The sequence below is a fragment of the Solanum tuberosum genome, unplaced genomic scaffold (assembly GCF_000226075.1).
Source record: "Solanum tuberosum cultivar DM 1-3 516 R44 unplaced genomic scaffold, SolTub_3.0 scf00122, whole genome shotgun sequence".
NCBI lineage: Eukaryota > Viridiplantae > Streptophyta > Magnoliopsida > Solanales > Solanaceae > Solanum > Solanum tuberosum.
This window is the reverse complement of record NW_006239050.1, coordinates 388,508-406,627: the sequence shown is the minus strand read 5'-3', so window position 1 is coordinate 406,627 and position 18,120 is coordinate 388,508. Positions and strand designations below refer to the sequence as shown.

General features: G+C 34.1%; 1 protein-coding gene across 4 annotated transcripts; it reads left to right on the top strand.

Moving 5' to 3' along the window:
* Nucleotides 1-6,646: 6,646 nt before the first annotated feature.
* Nucleotides 6,647-8,290, top strand: LOC102582875 (uncharacterized). Of its 4 annotated transcripts, XR_001473863.1 has the most exons (5): nucleotides 6,647-6,802; nucleotides 6,876-7,023; nucleotides 7,662-7,717; nucleotides 7,826-7,865; nucleotides 7,951-8,290. XR_001473863.1 is itself a non-coding variant. In XM_015310094.1 (4 exons), the coding sequence occupies exons 1-3, from the start codon at nucleotides 6,692-6,694 to the stop codon at nucleotides 7,849-7,851; spliced, it is 285 nt and encodes a 94-aa protein (XP_015165580.1). In that variant the 5' UTR covers nucleotides 6,647-6,691; the 3' UTR covers nucleotides 7,852-7,865; nucleotides 7,951-8,077. The 4 variants fall into 4 exon arrangements, 3 of the variants coding, with proteins under 3 accessions (XP_015165580.1, XP_015165579.1, XP_015165581.1); XM_015310094.1 differs by lacking the exon at nucleotides 7,662-7,717 and having other exon boundaries at nucleotides 7,951-8,077; XM_015310093.1 differs by lacking the exons at nucleotides 7,662-7,717; nucleotides 7,826-7,865 and having other exon boundaries at nucleotides 7,951-8,272.
* The last annotated feature ends 9,830 nt before the right edge of the window (nucleotides 8,291-18,120 follow it).

The window sequence follows — 18,120 nt, the reverse complement described above, 5'->3', positions numbered from 1 at the left end:
GGTCCTAAGAACATAGGAGTGGCTGACCAACTTTCTCCAGGTGGTCTAATACGATAACCCTATGCAATAGTATCCCAACTCCTCGATCGCATGACCAAGACCAACAAGGAGCAAGAGAGGGACCAGAATTTAGCCAAAATGTTGACCCAGCTGGATCTCTTGGCAAAAAATGTAATGGAATTTGAAGTGTTGTGTAAAAAGAAAGACAGGTACATTCCTCCTCATGAGCGTAAAAAGCCCACGGATTATGAGGGTGAACAGATAAAAAAGATACTCTCACACGTTCTCCACAAAGTCGAACAATACGACAAAGTGTTGAAAGAGATAATAGAGAATGTCTCAATGTAATCAGATGATTGCTTCTCATTCCATATCTATTAAGCTACCGGAGACCCAAATAGGCTATATTTCATCTCATTTCAACCCAATACAACAAAGAGGGTTGCCTATTGATACTATGGCAAACCCCAAGAACGAAGCTTGAGTGGGTACTTGTGTCGTGCCACAACGTTAACTAAGCCTTTTTTTGGGAGGGAAACGAAGTTTTTATTACTTTGTGTTTGTTTTTGGAATAACGGGTATTGATTGTGTATGTCGAAGTGTGGAATGTGTTTTAAAAATGTAAGTTGGCGAGCCAAGTGTCCAGTCGGCGACTCGCCGAAGAGGTTAGCGAGCCCGACTTTGACCGCCATTGGACTCACAAAAATAGCAGGTGGGAGTCTGTAAAACTCGGTGGGCCCATGGACGAGTCAGCGACTCGCCGAACAGGTCGGTGAGATCGACTTTGTTCGCCGTTTGGACCCCCAAATTAACTGGAGGTCCTGTAAAACTCGGTGAGGTAAAAAATCACTTGGTGCATCGTCGAGTGGTTCGGCGAGGATGACTTATATCGCCGAAGGGCCGCGAACTGAAATGTTTTAAAAGGCCAAAGGTTTAAAATTTCAAACTCTTTCATATTCCCTCACTTTTAGCCTCGTATATTTGCACCCACACTATATAGTTTCTATATTTTTGCATTTTTATTGCTTTTTGCTCTTGATCTTGTGCTTGGAGTTGGAATACATTGCCGCCTAGCTTTGCAAACTCGTATTTCAACATTGAAGGTTGGTTTTCCGAACCCCAAATTCTTGATTAGCGATTGAATTCAAATGCATTTATATAAATTGTGTTGATGTGTGCTGGGCCTGCTCTGAAAATCGTATTTGTGTGCTAGTTTTCCTAGTTTAGTTTCGAAATCTTGCCTAACTTGCTTAAAATGTTTATTTCCCGAATTTTGTGCTCTAAAATTGATCATAAATTGTTGGGTTGCATTAAATTGTTGTTGGATCTAGTCGGGTGAAGTCTGAGTAATCCAAATTGTGCTAAATGACGTGCTTTGCCCAATGATGGAGCATTTGACGCCATTCTTAAGAGAAAAAGTCGTCAAATCAATTTTGGGCAAATCGGGGGAAGTCTGATTACCCCGGTAGCATGGGTCTAATGGGTCTTAGTTTAATTGCATGAATGTGTTGTTTGATTTTGTGTTCGGGGGCTGCGGGCTTGATTTTTGGAAACATGGTTGAAAATTGGCACGTTGGGCAGCTTGGTAAGCTGGATCAAGCTCGCCGAACAACTCGGCGGTTCGCCAATGTCCCCCTTGATCGCCCTTAATTTTGTATTTTGGTTGAGTTTGAGTCTGTAACTTTCGGCGGGAAGCCTGAGCTTATCGAGTGCACTCGGCGACTCGTTGAAAGTCTCTATTGATCTCCTTTTCTACGCCCCTAACCCCTTAAACACACTGTAACTTTCGGCGGGCAAGTCTGAGCTCGCCGAGTGATGTCGGTGATTTGCCGAAGGACCCTGCACATCGCTGACCTACCATTTTTCTGGGTAATTTTTGAGCTAGTCCTTTTGACGATCCCGATCTGGCTTGCCAAAGTGACTCGGCGACTCGCCGAGCAGTTCAACGAGTCTTTCTGCAACTTGTTTTCTGCATTTTTCTTGAACTGTTTCTAACTACTTCCAATGTGTTTTGCAGATATGGCTAGACCAAAAGTAGCAGGACGAGACATGTCACCCCGCAAGAGGGTAAATGGAATCACTATCAATGAGGATGCAGTTGCATCTAAAGCAAAAACCACAAAACTTCCTACCACAGGTGGGAATGGTAAAGGAAAAGGAAAGACACCTGCTCCTGAGTCACCGGAGGTCAGCTCCGATAGTGATGGAGTGTACGCCACTTACCTCACCACTTCTGAGAGTGAGGGTGAGAACCAGGACCTTCAGGCTGACATTTCTGAGCCTGAGGATGATCAGTTACTGCTAGCTCGGAAAGATGAAATGCGCTTCAAAAGGTTGAATGATCCGTCTAAGATCAGGGCACCCCAGGTCACTACTCTTCCTCCCGTTCCAGATTAGGCTGTCGTCCCAGCACCATCTACATAGGGTCCTCGTCCCCGATCTATGAACATATTAAAGGCTAAGGGACTGAGGACCATCATTAAGGAGAAGAGGTTGTCTATGGATGGAGTGATAGACCAGTACCCAGATATATGTCGTACTATAAAGGCCCGCAAGTTTGAGATCTTCACTAAACCCCGGTGTTCTTATATTCCTAGTTGGGTCCGGGAGTTTTACGCTGCCTATGGAGCTCTAATGCCACAAAGGAAGAGGAATGCCGCTATATTCAAGCCGATAGATTATGTGGTTGTCAGGGGCAAGAAAGTGAAATGTGATGGTGATGATATTAATGCAGTTCTGGAGTGTACATAGAAGATTGTTGATGACTACCAGAGTATGATTGAGACAACTTCACTGGAGGACATGAAAAGTTGGATGTCTCCTCTTAGCCCCGTTACAAGCCTTGAAAGACCTTTGTGATCTTGAGTGAGCTGAAACGAATGTTGATTGGAAAATAAGGGCAAACCTAAGGGTGAAGTCATGCATGTGTTCATCTTTGTGAGTGTGAGAGTCGTATGTGATTCCGAAACTATAAATTGTTCAAGAATTATGTGTGAATATGGAATCATCTATGTTGTGAGGGCATTTGAATACCTTTGTTGAACTTGAACTTGCATTTGAAGCTAGTATTGTGAACTTGAGCATCTTTTATAATGATGAGTCACAACTTGAATCTTTAAGTGCACAATTGATCCTTGCATAAGTAAGTTGAGTCTTGTTGTATGCATTTATGATTGAGTCTTTTGTAGCACTGTTTGAGACATCCCTTTTGAACTGCTGAACTTGAGTTTTACTTGAGGACAAGCAAAATTTTAAGTTGGGGATGTTGATTAGTTTGAGTTTTGGACTCATTTAGGGCTTTGTTTATATAGATCTAGTGTCCTCAAATGCTTATTTTGTGCCAATAACTAATGTTAAATCCTTGATTTTCAGGAATATGGATTAATGAACAAAGCAAGGACAGTAAAAGGCAAAAAGGAACAAAACAGGCTGAAGAAATGAAGATGGGCGAGCCTGAGGATTGCCAAGAGCACTTGGCGTGTTGCTGAGTGGCTCATCAGACCGCCTAAAGTTCCAGTGTGCCAAGTTCTGAAGGAAAGAACCAAGTCGGCGAGGAAAGGGAGCAGTCGGTAGATCTCCAAATGATTCCGCGAAGCCAGGATAGATCACCCAAAGTTACAAACCTTGAGGATGTTGAATGCCAAGGAGAAAGGGCGATGAAAGAGACCAAAGGGCGGCTCGCCGAGTGGTTCGGCGAACCCGACTTACTTCACCGAAGGAGCTTTCGTAGCTTATTTTCGGCAACTATAAATACGTTTTGAACATTTAGATTAGTATCTTTTATCTATCTTGGTCATTATTATTGAGTTCTACAATCTTGGAGAGAGTTTTCTTTAGCTTGGAAGGATTGAAGAAATTGGAAGTGGGTCTTTGAGATTCATCAAATTGAAGCATTGTAAAGACGAAATCACTCTTACCCAGTTGATGAATAATTAATTTGGTAACGGTTTTACCTTTTTATAATGTCTAGCTAAAACCCCAATTCTTGGAATGTGATCATGCGATTATGGGCTAATTTAGTTTATGGGTATTGCTAATTGTTAGTTTAAATGACATTTAAAAGTGATTTTAATCATTAATTGTGGTTTAATTTAAGAATTGTAGTTGCAAATGCAGTTCTATGTTTGTGTTATTGGCTTGCTCGAGAGAGAGGTTTTAGAACTAAGATTTTTGATTGATGGTTTGTGGATATTGGGATGACCTGGGTTTAGCTTGATAGAGTGAATCCTAAACCCTTTCCTACACATTTAGCTCGAAAGAGTAAATGGATTAAGGTGTGGGTTATTCTTAATTTGCATGCTTGTTGATGTTCAAGAGAAATCACTTGATTCGGGGTAATTGTTCGAGAGAAAATTACCTCCCTTATAGTCTAGCCTACTCACTAATATCTAGCTATCTACTAATAGTTGCAATTACCCATATGTCTATATTTGCCTATAATCAATCACATCCCAAGAATCTGTCTCATTATTGTTAATTCGTATTGTTTGTGACTGTTTATAGTTGTTAATCAAAACCAAAATCCTCATTTGACATTCGTGTCACCCCTCAATTTGAATGATGTCTTTATTCTATAATTTTTATTCCTATGGCAAATTAGACCGCATTCATACTTTCTAATTGAATCTGAAACACGTACCGCTCCCTGTGGGATTAGACCCCAACTCATATAGTTGGATTTTATACTGATTTATGATCGTTGAACACCTAGAATTTGATGAGGTGTGTTTGAAATGTTAAATCAATAAGCCATAATCATTAACACATATAAAGATAACTGGGCTCATATCGAGTCTATCTAATACATATAGCTGGTACACATATTGACTCTGAGACTATGACCTAAATAGGCATCTTCATGACTCGTGAAATGCAACTATGTACATGTAACGTATAAAGATTTCAAATAGCATGTAAGTACACCTACTCAATAACTTAAACAACCTAAGAAGGTTTAAATTACACAAGAATTCTGGTAGGCTTATGAACAATGGCAGACCCATGATTTTTGCTCAGGGGTTCAAAGTATAAAGAAGAAGTTCAGGTAGTAATGCAAGTGTGTGGTGAGCGTAGTAGCCCCCTCGGCATGCTCTTTGTAAAAGAATCATAAATATTTAATTGATTCATAGAAGTAAAGACTAAACCAACCAAAGATATCGAGGACAAAGATACATTGATAAGAATTTTAGCGGATCGACTGTATTACATAAATTAATTCCTAAAATGCATGAAAATTAAATGATGAAAAAGGGAGCGAGACGGGAAAGAAAGATATTTACCTTATCATGCTAAATTTAACTTACTTTATTATACCATATTAAACATTTCTTTCTACTTTTATAATGCTCCATTCGAGCATTCTTAAAATTTCTTGTGTTTTATACTTTTATTTTGTAATGTTTTACTTTAGTTTTCACTTTTAAAAATTTTTAAATTAGTATCCATTCAATCACATAATACTATGAAAATCGTCAAGATTCTCTAAAAGTTTGTAAGAATAGAGTCTCTAATATTATAATGAATATTCAGAAGATAAATAAATAACATTGTCAATTTTTTTAGTTCATATAGTTCAATTTATTATGTTAGTCATAATTTGTAAAAAAAGACAAATAACAAATAAATCAAATAAGTTTAGTTTTTAACTTTCTAAAATAGAATTAAAAATATACAATAAATTTCTTGAATTCTATAAATTAATATTTTTAAAAGGATGTTAACGATATTTAAGTTTCTTCATTAAATGACATCTAATTTACATTTTAAAAAAATATTATATTTCTATCACAATTTCAAGTTAAATATAATTCATCATATTTAAAAGATATTTTCAAGTTAGTATATGAAAAAAAGTTACGTTGAAACAACATGAATAATAGATGTAAAAATAATAAAAATAAAAAGAATGTGCCTAATAAATTTAAACAAAAACAAATTAAAAAGAAGAAATGGAATAAAAGGAAAAAATAATGAAAAAGAAGAAGAAGGTCTAAGCCGTAAAGTTCCATTTTCCAAAGCATTAAAAAAAATAGGGGAAAAATGTTGCCCAAGGGATTTGAACCCATGACCTAGGGAAATATCATGAACCACTTATCCACTGAGACAAACGTGTACTTTGTGTTCAAGGGGTTCATTTTAATATATATACCCAAAAAATCAGAATATGACTTTATTTATATAGTGTCATTTTTTTACGAGGTGGTCCGGGTGAACCCCCTAGGGTCCACCTAGGTCCGCCCCTGCTTATGAACGATGTTTCAAAGACATTTCACCGTCTTTGCGTATAACTTGAACAAGAGAACATATATTTCTATTTCTATATAATCCACTAACATTTAGGATCTGCACATTAGATATATATATATATATATATATCTGATGTAATTACATGCGAATCCACTTTGATACAATGTATATAGAACAAATTATACATAATTTTGACTTCATATATATTGAAATACATGTGTATGGACGTACTTGAAGTGCTGGAGGCATCAAAATCTAATAAGTAATATTTCAAACTATGTTATTTAGCTTCTAAACTAGTGGACTTCTACAAGTTTTCCAATGGGCCCACAATCGTAACCCAACCCTTCTCAAGTAGCGGGCTGGGATAATGAAAGTCGGGTCATGAAAAGCCCAAAAGAGAAGAAGTAAGAAAGCATAAGCAAAACCAGAGGAGAGAAAGAAAATGGCGGCAATAGTATGTTATGGTCCTCTAATCGACCTCTCTAAAGCAGCAGGTCACATCGACGAGTACGTCCAACTCCTCGTTTTTGTTCACAATATCACCCCAATTCAGGTATTCTCTCTTTCCCTCTGTATCTAATGGCTTAATTAGGTACTTTCAGTTCAGCACATATATAATTTTGCAGTACAAGCTATGGAGGAGAAAAGGTGGAGCAGAGGTCATAAGGACCGACATACAGGTGGCTGACGATACCCGTCCATTTTTTCCTGTTACAATATGGAACAAGCAATTGGCCTCCACATTGGTTGCTGGAGATATCGTTTTGCTTCAAAGTAAGTTTTTTGGGGAGTTGAAATATTTATCGACCGTTATGTTATTGTTTTTCGTTTATCACGAGCTGTGAAATGTTATAATTTTAAAATATTTCAACGCAGTATATTTATAGTTTAATTCTAAAATTGTGAGTGACTCATGACTGATGCCATATGTGGCATACATATTCTATAACTCAACAAGAATACAGATGGGATTTAAATTTCAGAAATTTAATCATAACATCTTCTAAGTGTGAACGAGCAATACCTCCCTTTGTCCCGATTTATATGGCAGAGTTGACTTTCGAGATTCAAACTTCTAAATTTTGACCGTGATTTCAGACATACAAACGTTAAGTTTTTTGAAATAAAAATTTATATATTTGTAAACTATGTAAAAAGAGTACTTTACATCACAATGATTAACAACTTAAATTATTTAGAAGACATATAAAACAATTCCAGTCAAAGAAAAACTTGGTTTACCCTCGAAATTCCAAGTGTGCCACATAAATTGGGACGAAGCGTATATGACTGGTGACTTTGAAATTATTGAACTTTCTTGTTGTCTTCTCTTTTCATTTGTCTATTTCTTGTTGATGTTCCAAGAGCCCATGGAAAATAACAAGTTTCGGTTTGAATTTATATGTAAACAGCTTCTCAAACATAGTATGCAGCATAGAATTTGTTTGTGGTGTAATAGTGCTCACTGGTCAGTCATTGCCTCAAAAGACTTTCTAAATTCATTATCTCATAATGCTGTCTCATCCTCCCTCCGTCTCACTTACATGGAATCTGTTATGCTTGCATTGTTGATCAGGTGAACATATTAATCAGCATTGTTAAAAACTCTTGAATATGTGAGTTTGTGTGTTCTAAACTTTAGTTTTCAAATAATGATGTTGCTCCAATCTTCAGGTAATGCATATAACTTTTTTATTTCAGATGTTAAGATTACAAGAGTTAGCGGATTAATTGAGGCTAGAACTGTACATTGCTCAACTTTGCAATGTATAGTCCATTCATACAAGTCAATTGCTTCTAAAGGTACTCTCTTCTCTCTTTCTCTCTTTCTCTTTCTCTCTCTACAACTCATAAGGTTCTTCGATACATTATCTTTGGTAGATATGATCAAGCTTTGGAGTATCAGGAATACATGACTAGATCAATTGTTGTAGAGGGTGTGACTAGAATTGAAAAAGAAGTCCTTAATGTCTGTCTAGCATTTACTGATTTCCAGGGGGCAGAGCCCAAGAAGACTGCATGTTTAGATGCCAAATATATGTAATCTTCTCTGAATAATTGGGTGATGCCACTAAGTATATATATATCATGCTCATAAGATGCTTCCTTTAGACGTGTTGACAATTATACAATTAGATTCTCATTATATATGTCGACGAACACAAATAGTACTTTATTCTTTTGCCTTATTCACATGAAACTATGGAACTCTTATACATAACTAATTCATTGCCATAACAATTATAGGACGAGCTCATAGTGCACACAATAAGGAGTCTTCATACTCAATTTACAACTATGACCAATTGTATATATATCGTCATTTGCGTCGCATTCATTTATTTTAAACAACTTAAATGACTATTGACTTTCACCATGCATTTAAAACCTTTGAACAACACTATATCATGACTCAATATGAATCTAAAATGTAGGAATATTAGTCCTATCAACGATGTAGATTCATTCTTGATAAATGAAAAAAGGACGCTTGTACATACCTCAAAAGTATTCTCTAAGATATTCTCTTTATAATTTCAATAAAATGCTGCAACATATATAAAAAATAATAATATAGCCCATAGCCACCGAAAATAATCCACAATCCAAAAAAAATGAAAAAAATTCCAAAATTGATAATCGTTGTTTGATAATAATGTGTAACTTCAAATTAATGATTAAGAGAAGTGTAAGAACTCTTACCTTTTTAAAATAACTTATAGCTACGACAACATACCAATAATTTCTTGAAAACCTGTTGTTCAAAGCACTACACAAAACACAGAGAAAACTATGTCGAAATAATGAGCTCAACATGTAGAACATTTTTTATGAAACTCCTAATCTCTAGTTATCCAACTCTAAGGAGTAGTTTGATCTAAGCAAAGCTAAGACTCTTTTCTCATACTTGGGACAAAGCTATTTGTCGATAAAATGACTTTTTGAAGATGAAATCTCAATATATATCCATTTCACCGACTTGGGCCCACCTTGGCATGCATGTTATATTGACCCTCTAACTTCATATAAATTGGGAGATATGATCATCCCAAATCAGACCATATACAAGATAAATTGAAATACTTCCCCGAAATAAAATCTTCAAATTGAATTTTTTGTTACCAAGCTTCCTTTGGCCCAAAACTTTAATTTTTTTCTTTAGTCACCTTCGTATACTCATATCATATCATGATCATTCTTTTGAAATTTTATTCTCTCAACTTATTATCAAATAGCGTAAAGTGGGAAAAAATAATTTTTGACGCATACTTTTTCAGCTTGGTGAGTTAGTCACTCTAAAATATATGGAGTTTACATTCTTCCCTCCTTAGAAACATTCTTCCTCAAATGAGGGTTAACTTCACTTTAACATATTTTCAAAAATTCATAACATTAACTTAAGATAATGGTTAATCAAATACATACCTCGATATCATATTAGTATTGTAAATTGTTGAGGATACTTCTCCATCGTTTCTTCTTCTTCATCCCAATTCATCTCCTTGACATTATTACTTTTGTTATAATACTTTAACTAAGGCAACCTTTTTGGTCATAAGCTTCCTGACCTAACGATCAAAAATAGTTGTTGGGACCTCTGTATAGGTCATTTCCTCATAAATTTGAACATTTTAAGGCGACATAATATGTATTGAATATTTTATGCATTTACGTAACGTCAATACATAAAAAAACAAGATGAACTCTTACTAACTCTAACTCATAGGCCACATTCCCTATCATGTGGATAACTCTATAAGGTTCAACATATCTAGGACACTGGACATCCCGCACATGGTATATTCCATTGGACGTACTTTACTCTTGCATTTTCTCATACTTTCATGCCGACATAATCTCTATTTTTATCATGGAATAATTCAAATGACTTAGTGAGTACTCTTTTTTCACGTGATTTATCTTAACTTCTATCCTTTTTGCGACTTAGAGATAGCAGCTCTGAGTTTGACACATGTATATCCACACAATCATTGACTCAATGTTATACATTTTTTTCACTATCACCTCCAACAACATTTGTACCAACATCAATATTTGTACATAATGTGTCATGACCTAATTATGCCCTAGACGTGACATGTCGAATAAAATTCTGAAAGACCCTAAACAAGACACTTGACATAAGCAATACTAGGAATTTAAGAAAAACAAAATAGTAGTCTCAATCATGATAATTGATAAAAAAAAAAGAGTACAACTCATAAGCCGAAACATTTGTCTCACATAAGCCTCTATTATCATAGTATGTGAATAGCACAAACCCCTAGCTCACGACGTAAGTCTGAACTAGAAATGACATGAAAATAAAGCAACATAAGTGGCATGACCCTCGGAATATGAGTATTCACCAATCCAATCAAGATGGAATCAATCCACTAGCCACGTGCGTGTGGAGAAATGCCAGACCCTATATTATGAGAAAATATAGGCACAAATATGCATTAGTACGATCAATGTACTAAGTATGGGGAAATGCATAAAAACGTAGAGATGACAATATGATGTACTTTAAACATAATATACATGACCAAGTAAAATGTATAAAAGCCTTTAAGAGAAATCATAAATTGAATACAAGGTCGATGCATCTTGAAAATCATAGGAATAACTTTGAAAAAACTTTTGAAGAAAAACATAGTTCATTTGTGGGATATTTACCGTTAACCAACAATAAGACCATGTGAGCTATAACATGAAATTCGATATGACCCTCTCACCGAAATAAAGAATCGACTTGACAAAGTAGGACTTCGTATCATTCATTATTGCTAAAGTGGATCCACTAGCTTAGGTGTCACGCCTCGAGGCTACCCTCTTGATGTAACACGGGACCTAGAATCACGAGTGACCCCAAGCTAATCCTGAAGCTGGCATATCATAAGCATACTGAAAGATATTTAAATGAAAACAGGAACTAATGTGGAAGCTAAATCAATTGATAACTGAAAGTGGGGAATACCCAACTAGTCTGAAGTATAAAAACATACTAAGAGTTTAACAATACTGAAAGATAAACTTAACAAGTCAAGTTGATTTTAGTACTATGTATGAAAAGCCTCTAACTGACTAGAGTTACTAGGACATGCCCCCAGCTAACTCTAGCAAGACTGAAAACTGAATAAAAGACTAAAAGGAAAAACATGTCTATTGTCCTCGAAGTATGATGAGTCACCACTAAAGCTGCTGAATACGGATCGAGTATCGATCTATGCGTGATCTGGATACTGTGTACCTGAACCTACATCATGAAAGGATGTAGCGCAGAGTATGCGTCAGTACTTGGAATGTATTGAGCACGCATGACATAGATAATAGTTGAACAAAATATAACTGAACAAAGCATAACTGAGCAAGGACATAATCTAAATAGAATAATAATACTTAAATATACTGAAAAGAATTGAACTGAATGCAATAACCAAGTACTGATTATTAACATAACATGTTGAGACTGAATACTGAAGTATAACTGAAAACCTGGTCAAATGCACTAGAGTTTGACAGTGGGAGCTACTATTAACCGACATAAAACCACGTGAGCTAAACGTGGAGTCCGATGTATACGCCCCATCGAGAGGACCCAATATATATTGCCATGGATATAAAGCCATGACTGGCGTGATCACTAAATCTGATGCCCATCATAGGGGACTTATACTCTTACGGGGGCACGTATTTCTGGGACTATACAAGTATGCTGAACCCTAGTCCAACTCAGTGTTAAGTCTACTCCCAACTGATTATGTATATGAAACATTATGACTGAAATACTGAAATGTTGAATAGCTCAAAATACTAACATGCAAAATCAGAAAATGTAACAATTATATACTGATAATGTGACATTCGAAACTGAAGCATGATTATCTGTTTTACTGATCTAGCAAGTGTAATTCATGAACTAAGAGAATCTACACAACTAGGGTTCTGAGTTTCATACAAGGAATTTAACAACGATTCCAAGAAAATATGATAATTCGATTAGGAACACTATAACAACTAAATCACAACAAATATCTAAAGTTTATAGAAACCCTAGGTCTAAACAAGATATAGGAAATCAAGAGTCTGACTGAATTCTAGGGACCTAGTGGACGAAAGGAATCAACTATTGAAATCACACATACCTAGTGACGAAATCTACGAAAAAATCCTTCAATTTTGGGGGTGGAACTTGAAGGAAACTTGTTGGTTGTTCTTGGGAAAGCTTGCGCCTTTTTCTTCTCTTTTTGCTCTAATTTTGGAGAATAAAGGTTCTGGGTATGTCTGACTAAGCTATTAGGCTTAAACTGAGTAAAATGATGTAGTTTAGGCATTAAACAACGTAGTTTAAGGGCCCCAATGCATAGGAAAAAGACCTAAATGGCCCTAACTTAAAAGCTAACGAAGGTCATCCACGGAGGGTCCTACGAAACGTCGGTTGACCTACCAACCGTCGGTAGGGGTTGTCGGTCAAGCTTTGCCCGACAGGGCTTCACTAAAATGAGCATAAATTCTTACTCCGAGATGAGATTTTAGCAAACTAGGTGGCGTTGGAAAGAAAATTCAATTATCTTTCATTTGATAGGCCATGGGTCACCTAATTCATTTTGTGCTAAAAGACGTGACTGTTTGAAGTTGACCCAACAACCAATTCCTTCCAATTGGCTGCTGACCCTCACCTACGGTCTGTAGGTCCAACCACGGACTGTCCTGGTCGACCATGGGTGGGGTAAAAGACCATAAATATTTTTTGCCCAACGACAGACCCCACCTACGAACCGTGTGTCAGACCACGGACCGTCGGTGGCTTTCGTGGTTCTTGCACCAGGTTCGGAAAGCTGCATTTTCTTTTTCTCAAGTCTGAGGTGTTACATTACGTCAATTAAGACATTCCTACGGGGACATGTGGGACAAAGAGATTCCTACTAGAGACCTAACCTCTACATACGAAAAAACCTCCATCTCAAAGTTCTCTCGATACTAAGTAAATCCCAATTGAAAATTCATAATCATAATCATATCAAAACATATGGAAACACAATAACCAAAGATTACCAATTCAATCGTAATTTCATAATAGAACAACTCCTTGCAAAATCATGATTTAATATATTTTCATTAAGACACTAAACTTTTTAAGCATCTAAATCATAATTTCTTCATATGTGAGAAAATCCTTCCACAATTCATTGATACTTATCTCAAAAACATATTTTAGTCACAAATCATTCTTTTCATAAAATATGCATAAATTCTTAATTAAATTCATAATCATAATCCATAAGTTCATCATCGAAATCAAGCATAAGTCATGGGTTCATATGAAATTAATTGAAAATCATGCAATTGAATCAAATCATGCATAATAAGATTGAATATAAATAATTTAATCATAATTAATAGAACTCGTGAAGATTTACATGAAACCCTAATAGAATAGGGTGAAATCAATTTAGGAGATTGCGATGCTTTTGGGACCCAATAGATGAAAGGGATCCATTGGTGAATTCTCACATAGCTTAGCAATCAAAGCCTAAAAGCAATGGAGAAGAAACCCTTGAAGCTCTTGAAATCCTAACCTTCACCTTGAAAGTTCTTAAGAGAAAATCGGAAAAGAAGACTTTAGAACCAAGATTTTGTGAGTTGAGTGAATGAGAGGATTTAGGCTTAATCTTATAAGTAAAAAAAGGTTGTAGGGGTAATTATAGAACCAAAACAATGTAGTTTAAGCATTTATTAGATAGGAAAAGATCAAAAAATCCTTAATCAAAATCTGTCGAATAGGGTCTATGGTTTCGACCTACGGTCCATAGAAATTTCAACGGACCATACTAGTCAGTTGTAGATAATTTACTGGACTCAATATTTCTGATCGATTCCACGAGACATTCCTATCGTCCATACAATATTCTACGGCTCGTAGACCCCAATCCCTAGAAACCATGTTCAAGCCCAAAAGTTCACTAAGTCTGGATCACTTCTATGGATCCCTCCTACGATCCGTAGACCACCATACGATTCGTTTTGTTCATTCGTAGGTCAACTATTGGGACTTGACATTTCCAATTTCTCAATATCATTTCTTCAACACCCTTCTACGGATCGTAGGCTGATCCATAAAAATTGACATCAGATCAGTTTCCTGCACCTATTCAACCTAAACATAGCTTTCAATTTTCGAGGTGTTACATGATGCATCGAAAATAACACTTCGAAATCAAAATAATTTTCATAAAGTGATAATCGAGCCTAATAGAATTGGACAAATTCGTCTTTCATAATCATTTAGTTTTTTAAAATTTTATCTTAATTATGTATGATTTGATAATATGTTTATTGTATTTTATTTTATTTTGCATATTTGATCTATCAAAAGAGAGTGAACGTGTTCTTAAGGAGTGCATTAGAAGGTTGTATAATATTTTCGTTACTGAAATTTGAAATAGAAGATGACATGTAATGTTTTATGAGTTAAGTATATAATTTAATTATAATTAGTAAATTTTTGTATTATCTATTCATACTCTATTATTTATCGTTATTTACTTCATTTGCAGATATTGTATACTTGACTTTCAAAGTACATTTAAATTTTTTTTCCTGATTTTTGAGAAAAAAAATTAATTTTGAGATGTTTAATTGGTTTAGGGATGGAAGAGAAAAGAAAAAAAGTTTTTCACGATCCAACCCATCGAGACGTGTGGGAACCTACTTTAACACTTAGGTAGGAGATCCCTTTTCACCCAATTTAAATTAGATCATGTGCAAAATAAATAAAACATAATCGAACACCCAATGCAATTATGAAATTACTACTAACTTGATTTAGATCAATCCAAGGTTATTTGTAAAAGAACACACTAACATTCCCCAAGGAACTAGTCTAATCAGGTGCAAGAGCTACTAGGATGATACAATTAATAAAGAAAATAAGACACAACTCCCATCATTAGGAAAGATGAGTAGAAGCTGTCAGAGATCACCATCGATCTCACCTATGAAACATCATTGAATACTGCAACCAAACTATGCCAAGTGGCCTAGCAAAAGTAGTATCAATATAAAAAATATGTACTAGTACGCTTCATCAGTCGACCTGAACTTACTACATAACATCATATCATATCATCATATTATATGAAAAGTGGAAAGAATTTTAGACAAAAATTAGATTACAATTTTACACTTATATTAAATTTAAATGTTATAAATTATTTAACAAATTAAATATCTATTAATCAAAATGTTTTAAAGTCTATTCACCTTGTAGATTTATTGCAAGCTAAAGAGTACTCCTAAAGAAATTATACATTGATTTAGGAAGTAACACATTGTTCAATTATTAATTTAATTAGTACGAAATTAATAAATTTATAAAGACATTAGATAGTAAAGTCAATTTATAGCAAACTGAATTTTAAATACTTTTTTTGTCATATTTATATGAGGAACTTTCGCATATAGCCACTCAAAAATAGTCTTATTATGCTCCATAGCTATAATTTGCTAATTACAATTCGTAGCTACATGTTATAGGGAGGAAAGTGGTGAGCGAGACTGGGAGAGTGAGGAGAGAGGCGAGTGAGAGAGGGCAGAGAGTGGGAGTGGTGTGAATTGTATATGTATATCGGTTAGATAATTGTATATTATACATATGTACATAGCTATAGTTTGCTAATTACAATTCATAGCTACATATTATAGGGAGGAGAGTGGCAAGCGAGATTGGGAGAGGGAGGAGAGAAGCGAGCGAGAGAGGACAATACTTTGTATAATTCGCATATCGTTTGTATAATTACATGTACATTTGTATAATTCACGTTTTTTGTATAATTGAATAATATAAAGTCTGAAATTATACAAATATAATAAAACTCGAAATAACGAATTGATACAAACATAAACATATGAACTTTAAACAATTATACAAAATATATTATACAAATTACATTATATAAATTATATTATACAAAATCCAAAAACTACACATTTATACAAACTTTAAAAGTTATACACAAAAAATTGAATGTATATGATGACAACACTGAAAAACCAAAGGAAATCATCGTCATATACAAATATAAACAATCGTATACAAATACAAATCAAACAAAGAATTGTTAGCTGCGATTTATACAAATATGACGAATTATACATATACAAACGTGACTAATATACAAACTGGAAGTCAGCCCACGTAATTAATGTATAATATTAGTCGCGAGTGGTAATTATAACAAACTATAGCTATGATGAGTAATTAAGTAGTATAAGTTTGCTTAACCGGGTAATTTTCCCTATTAATATTGCTTAATGAATCCACAACAATAATCTCTCTCTAAGTATGTCAACAAATTTAATGCGAGTGATTAGAGCCGTCAAAATGGGCTAAGCCCAACTCAACTCGTTATTGGTGTAGGGTTGGGATAGATTTTTGTGAAAATTTCATATATGACATATATTAGATTAATATTTCCAAGTTATAACAGTAGAATTAAAAAGCTTTTTTTAAATAATTGTAAAAATTTGTTTTGAAAAAAATAAAAAGATAAAATAATTCGTTTCTGAAAAAAAAAAGGTAAAAAAACGGAAATAAGTGTGTTAATTAAATTTGAATTGATGAAGATAATTACTAATTAGCATAAATTAAGGAAATTCAAACTAATTAAGAATATTTAGTTTCCTTATTTCACTCTAATTTGTTAAAATTAATTAAAAATTCTGATTTCATCCATTTTCTTCCACGTTTCTCTCTCTTAATTATTTTTCCAGAAATCTTGTCACTCTCATCTAATTGATATTCGTTTTTATTCAATAATCTTTATTTTCTAGACAACTTCTTATTAGTATTAATAAAACATGGTGGTAAATGGGATCCTTCAGGTTAGTGTTCTTTGCGATTTTTTATTTGAATTGTAATACAAACCAAACGTTCAAAAAAATTATGAACAGTGATTCTGAAAAAATAAAAATCAGATTTTTTTTTGTGAATAATAGTTTTAATTATGACGTTTTTGGTATGAATATTCACTTTTGAAATTACATAAAATTTATTTGAAATTGGTCTAGATTTTTGTTTGAATATTCATTTTTTTGTATGTTTCTGGTTAAAAAATTACATAAAATTTATTTGAATTTGGTATATTGGTTATACCATGTTGGTACGATTTTAGAATTATATTTGAATGAATTTCGTATACTATTTGTCTAAAAAATGACAATTAATAGTTAAAAGTGATATTATTTTGGTATTATAGTGGCTTGATTCTGGTGTGAAAAAGTGACGACTTATGTCATGAAATAGGTATAATTTTGGCATGAAATAGGTATGAAAAATGTGCATAACAATTATATGAAATTTGTATACTGATTTCAGATTTTTTGTTGTGTATAATAATTTGAAGTATGACGTTTTTTTTAAATGTATAATGTTATATTTTGGTATGAACATTGAATTTGTTCATGATTTGTCTGACGCTATTTTTTTTGGGTATATTTTTGGTTAAAAAAATAGATAATTTTTTCTTTGGAGTTGGTATATTATACTACCAAACATGTATGACAATCGATAATGTTTTGGTACGATTTTTGGTTTGATTGGAAATTTTTTTTGGCATTATATTGTAATGAATTTTGAAAATAATAATGTAATGAATTTGGTATACTGTTTATTAAAGAAATGACAATTAATATTTCTAAGTTGGAATTATTTTGGTATTCTAGTGGCATGATCCTGATATGAATGATTGATAACTTTTGGCATGAAATAGGTAAGAAATGTGTGAATAAGAATTGTATGAAATTTGTATACTGATATAACATATGTGTTTTTACTTTTGTATTCTGTAATAACATATGAAATTGTTT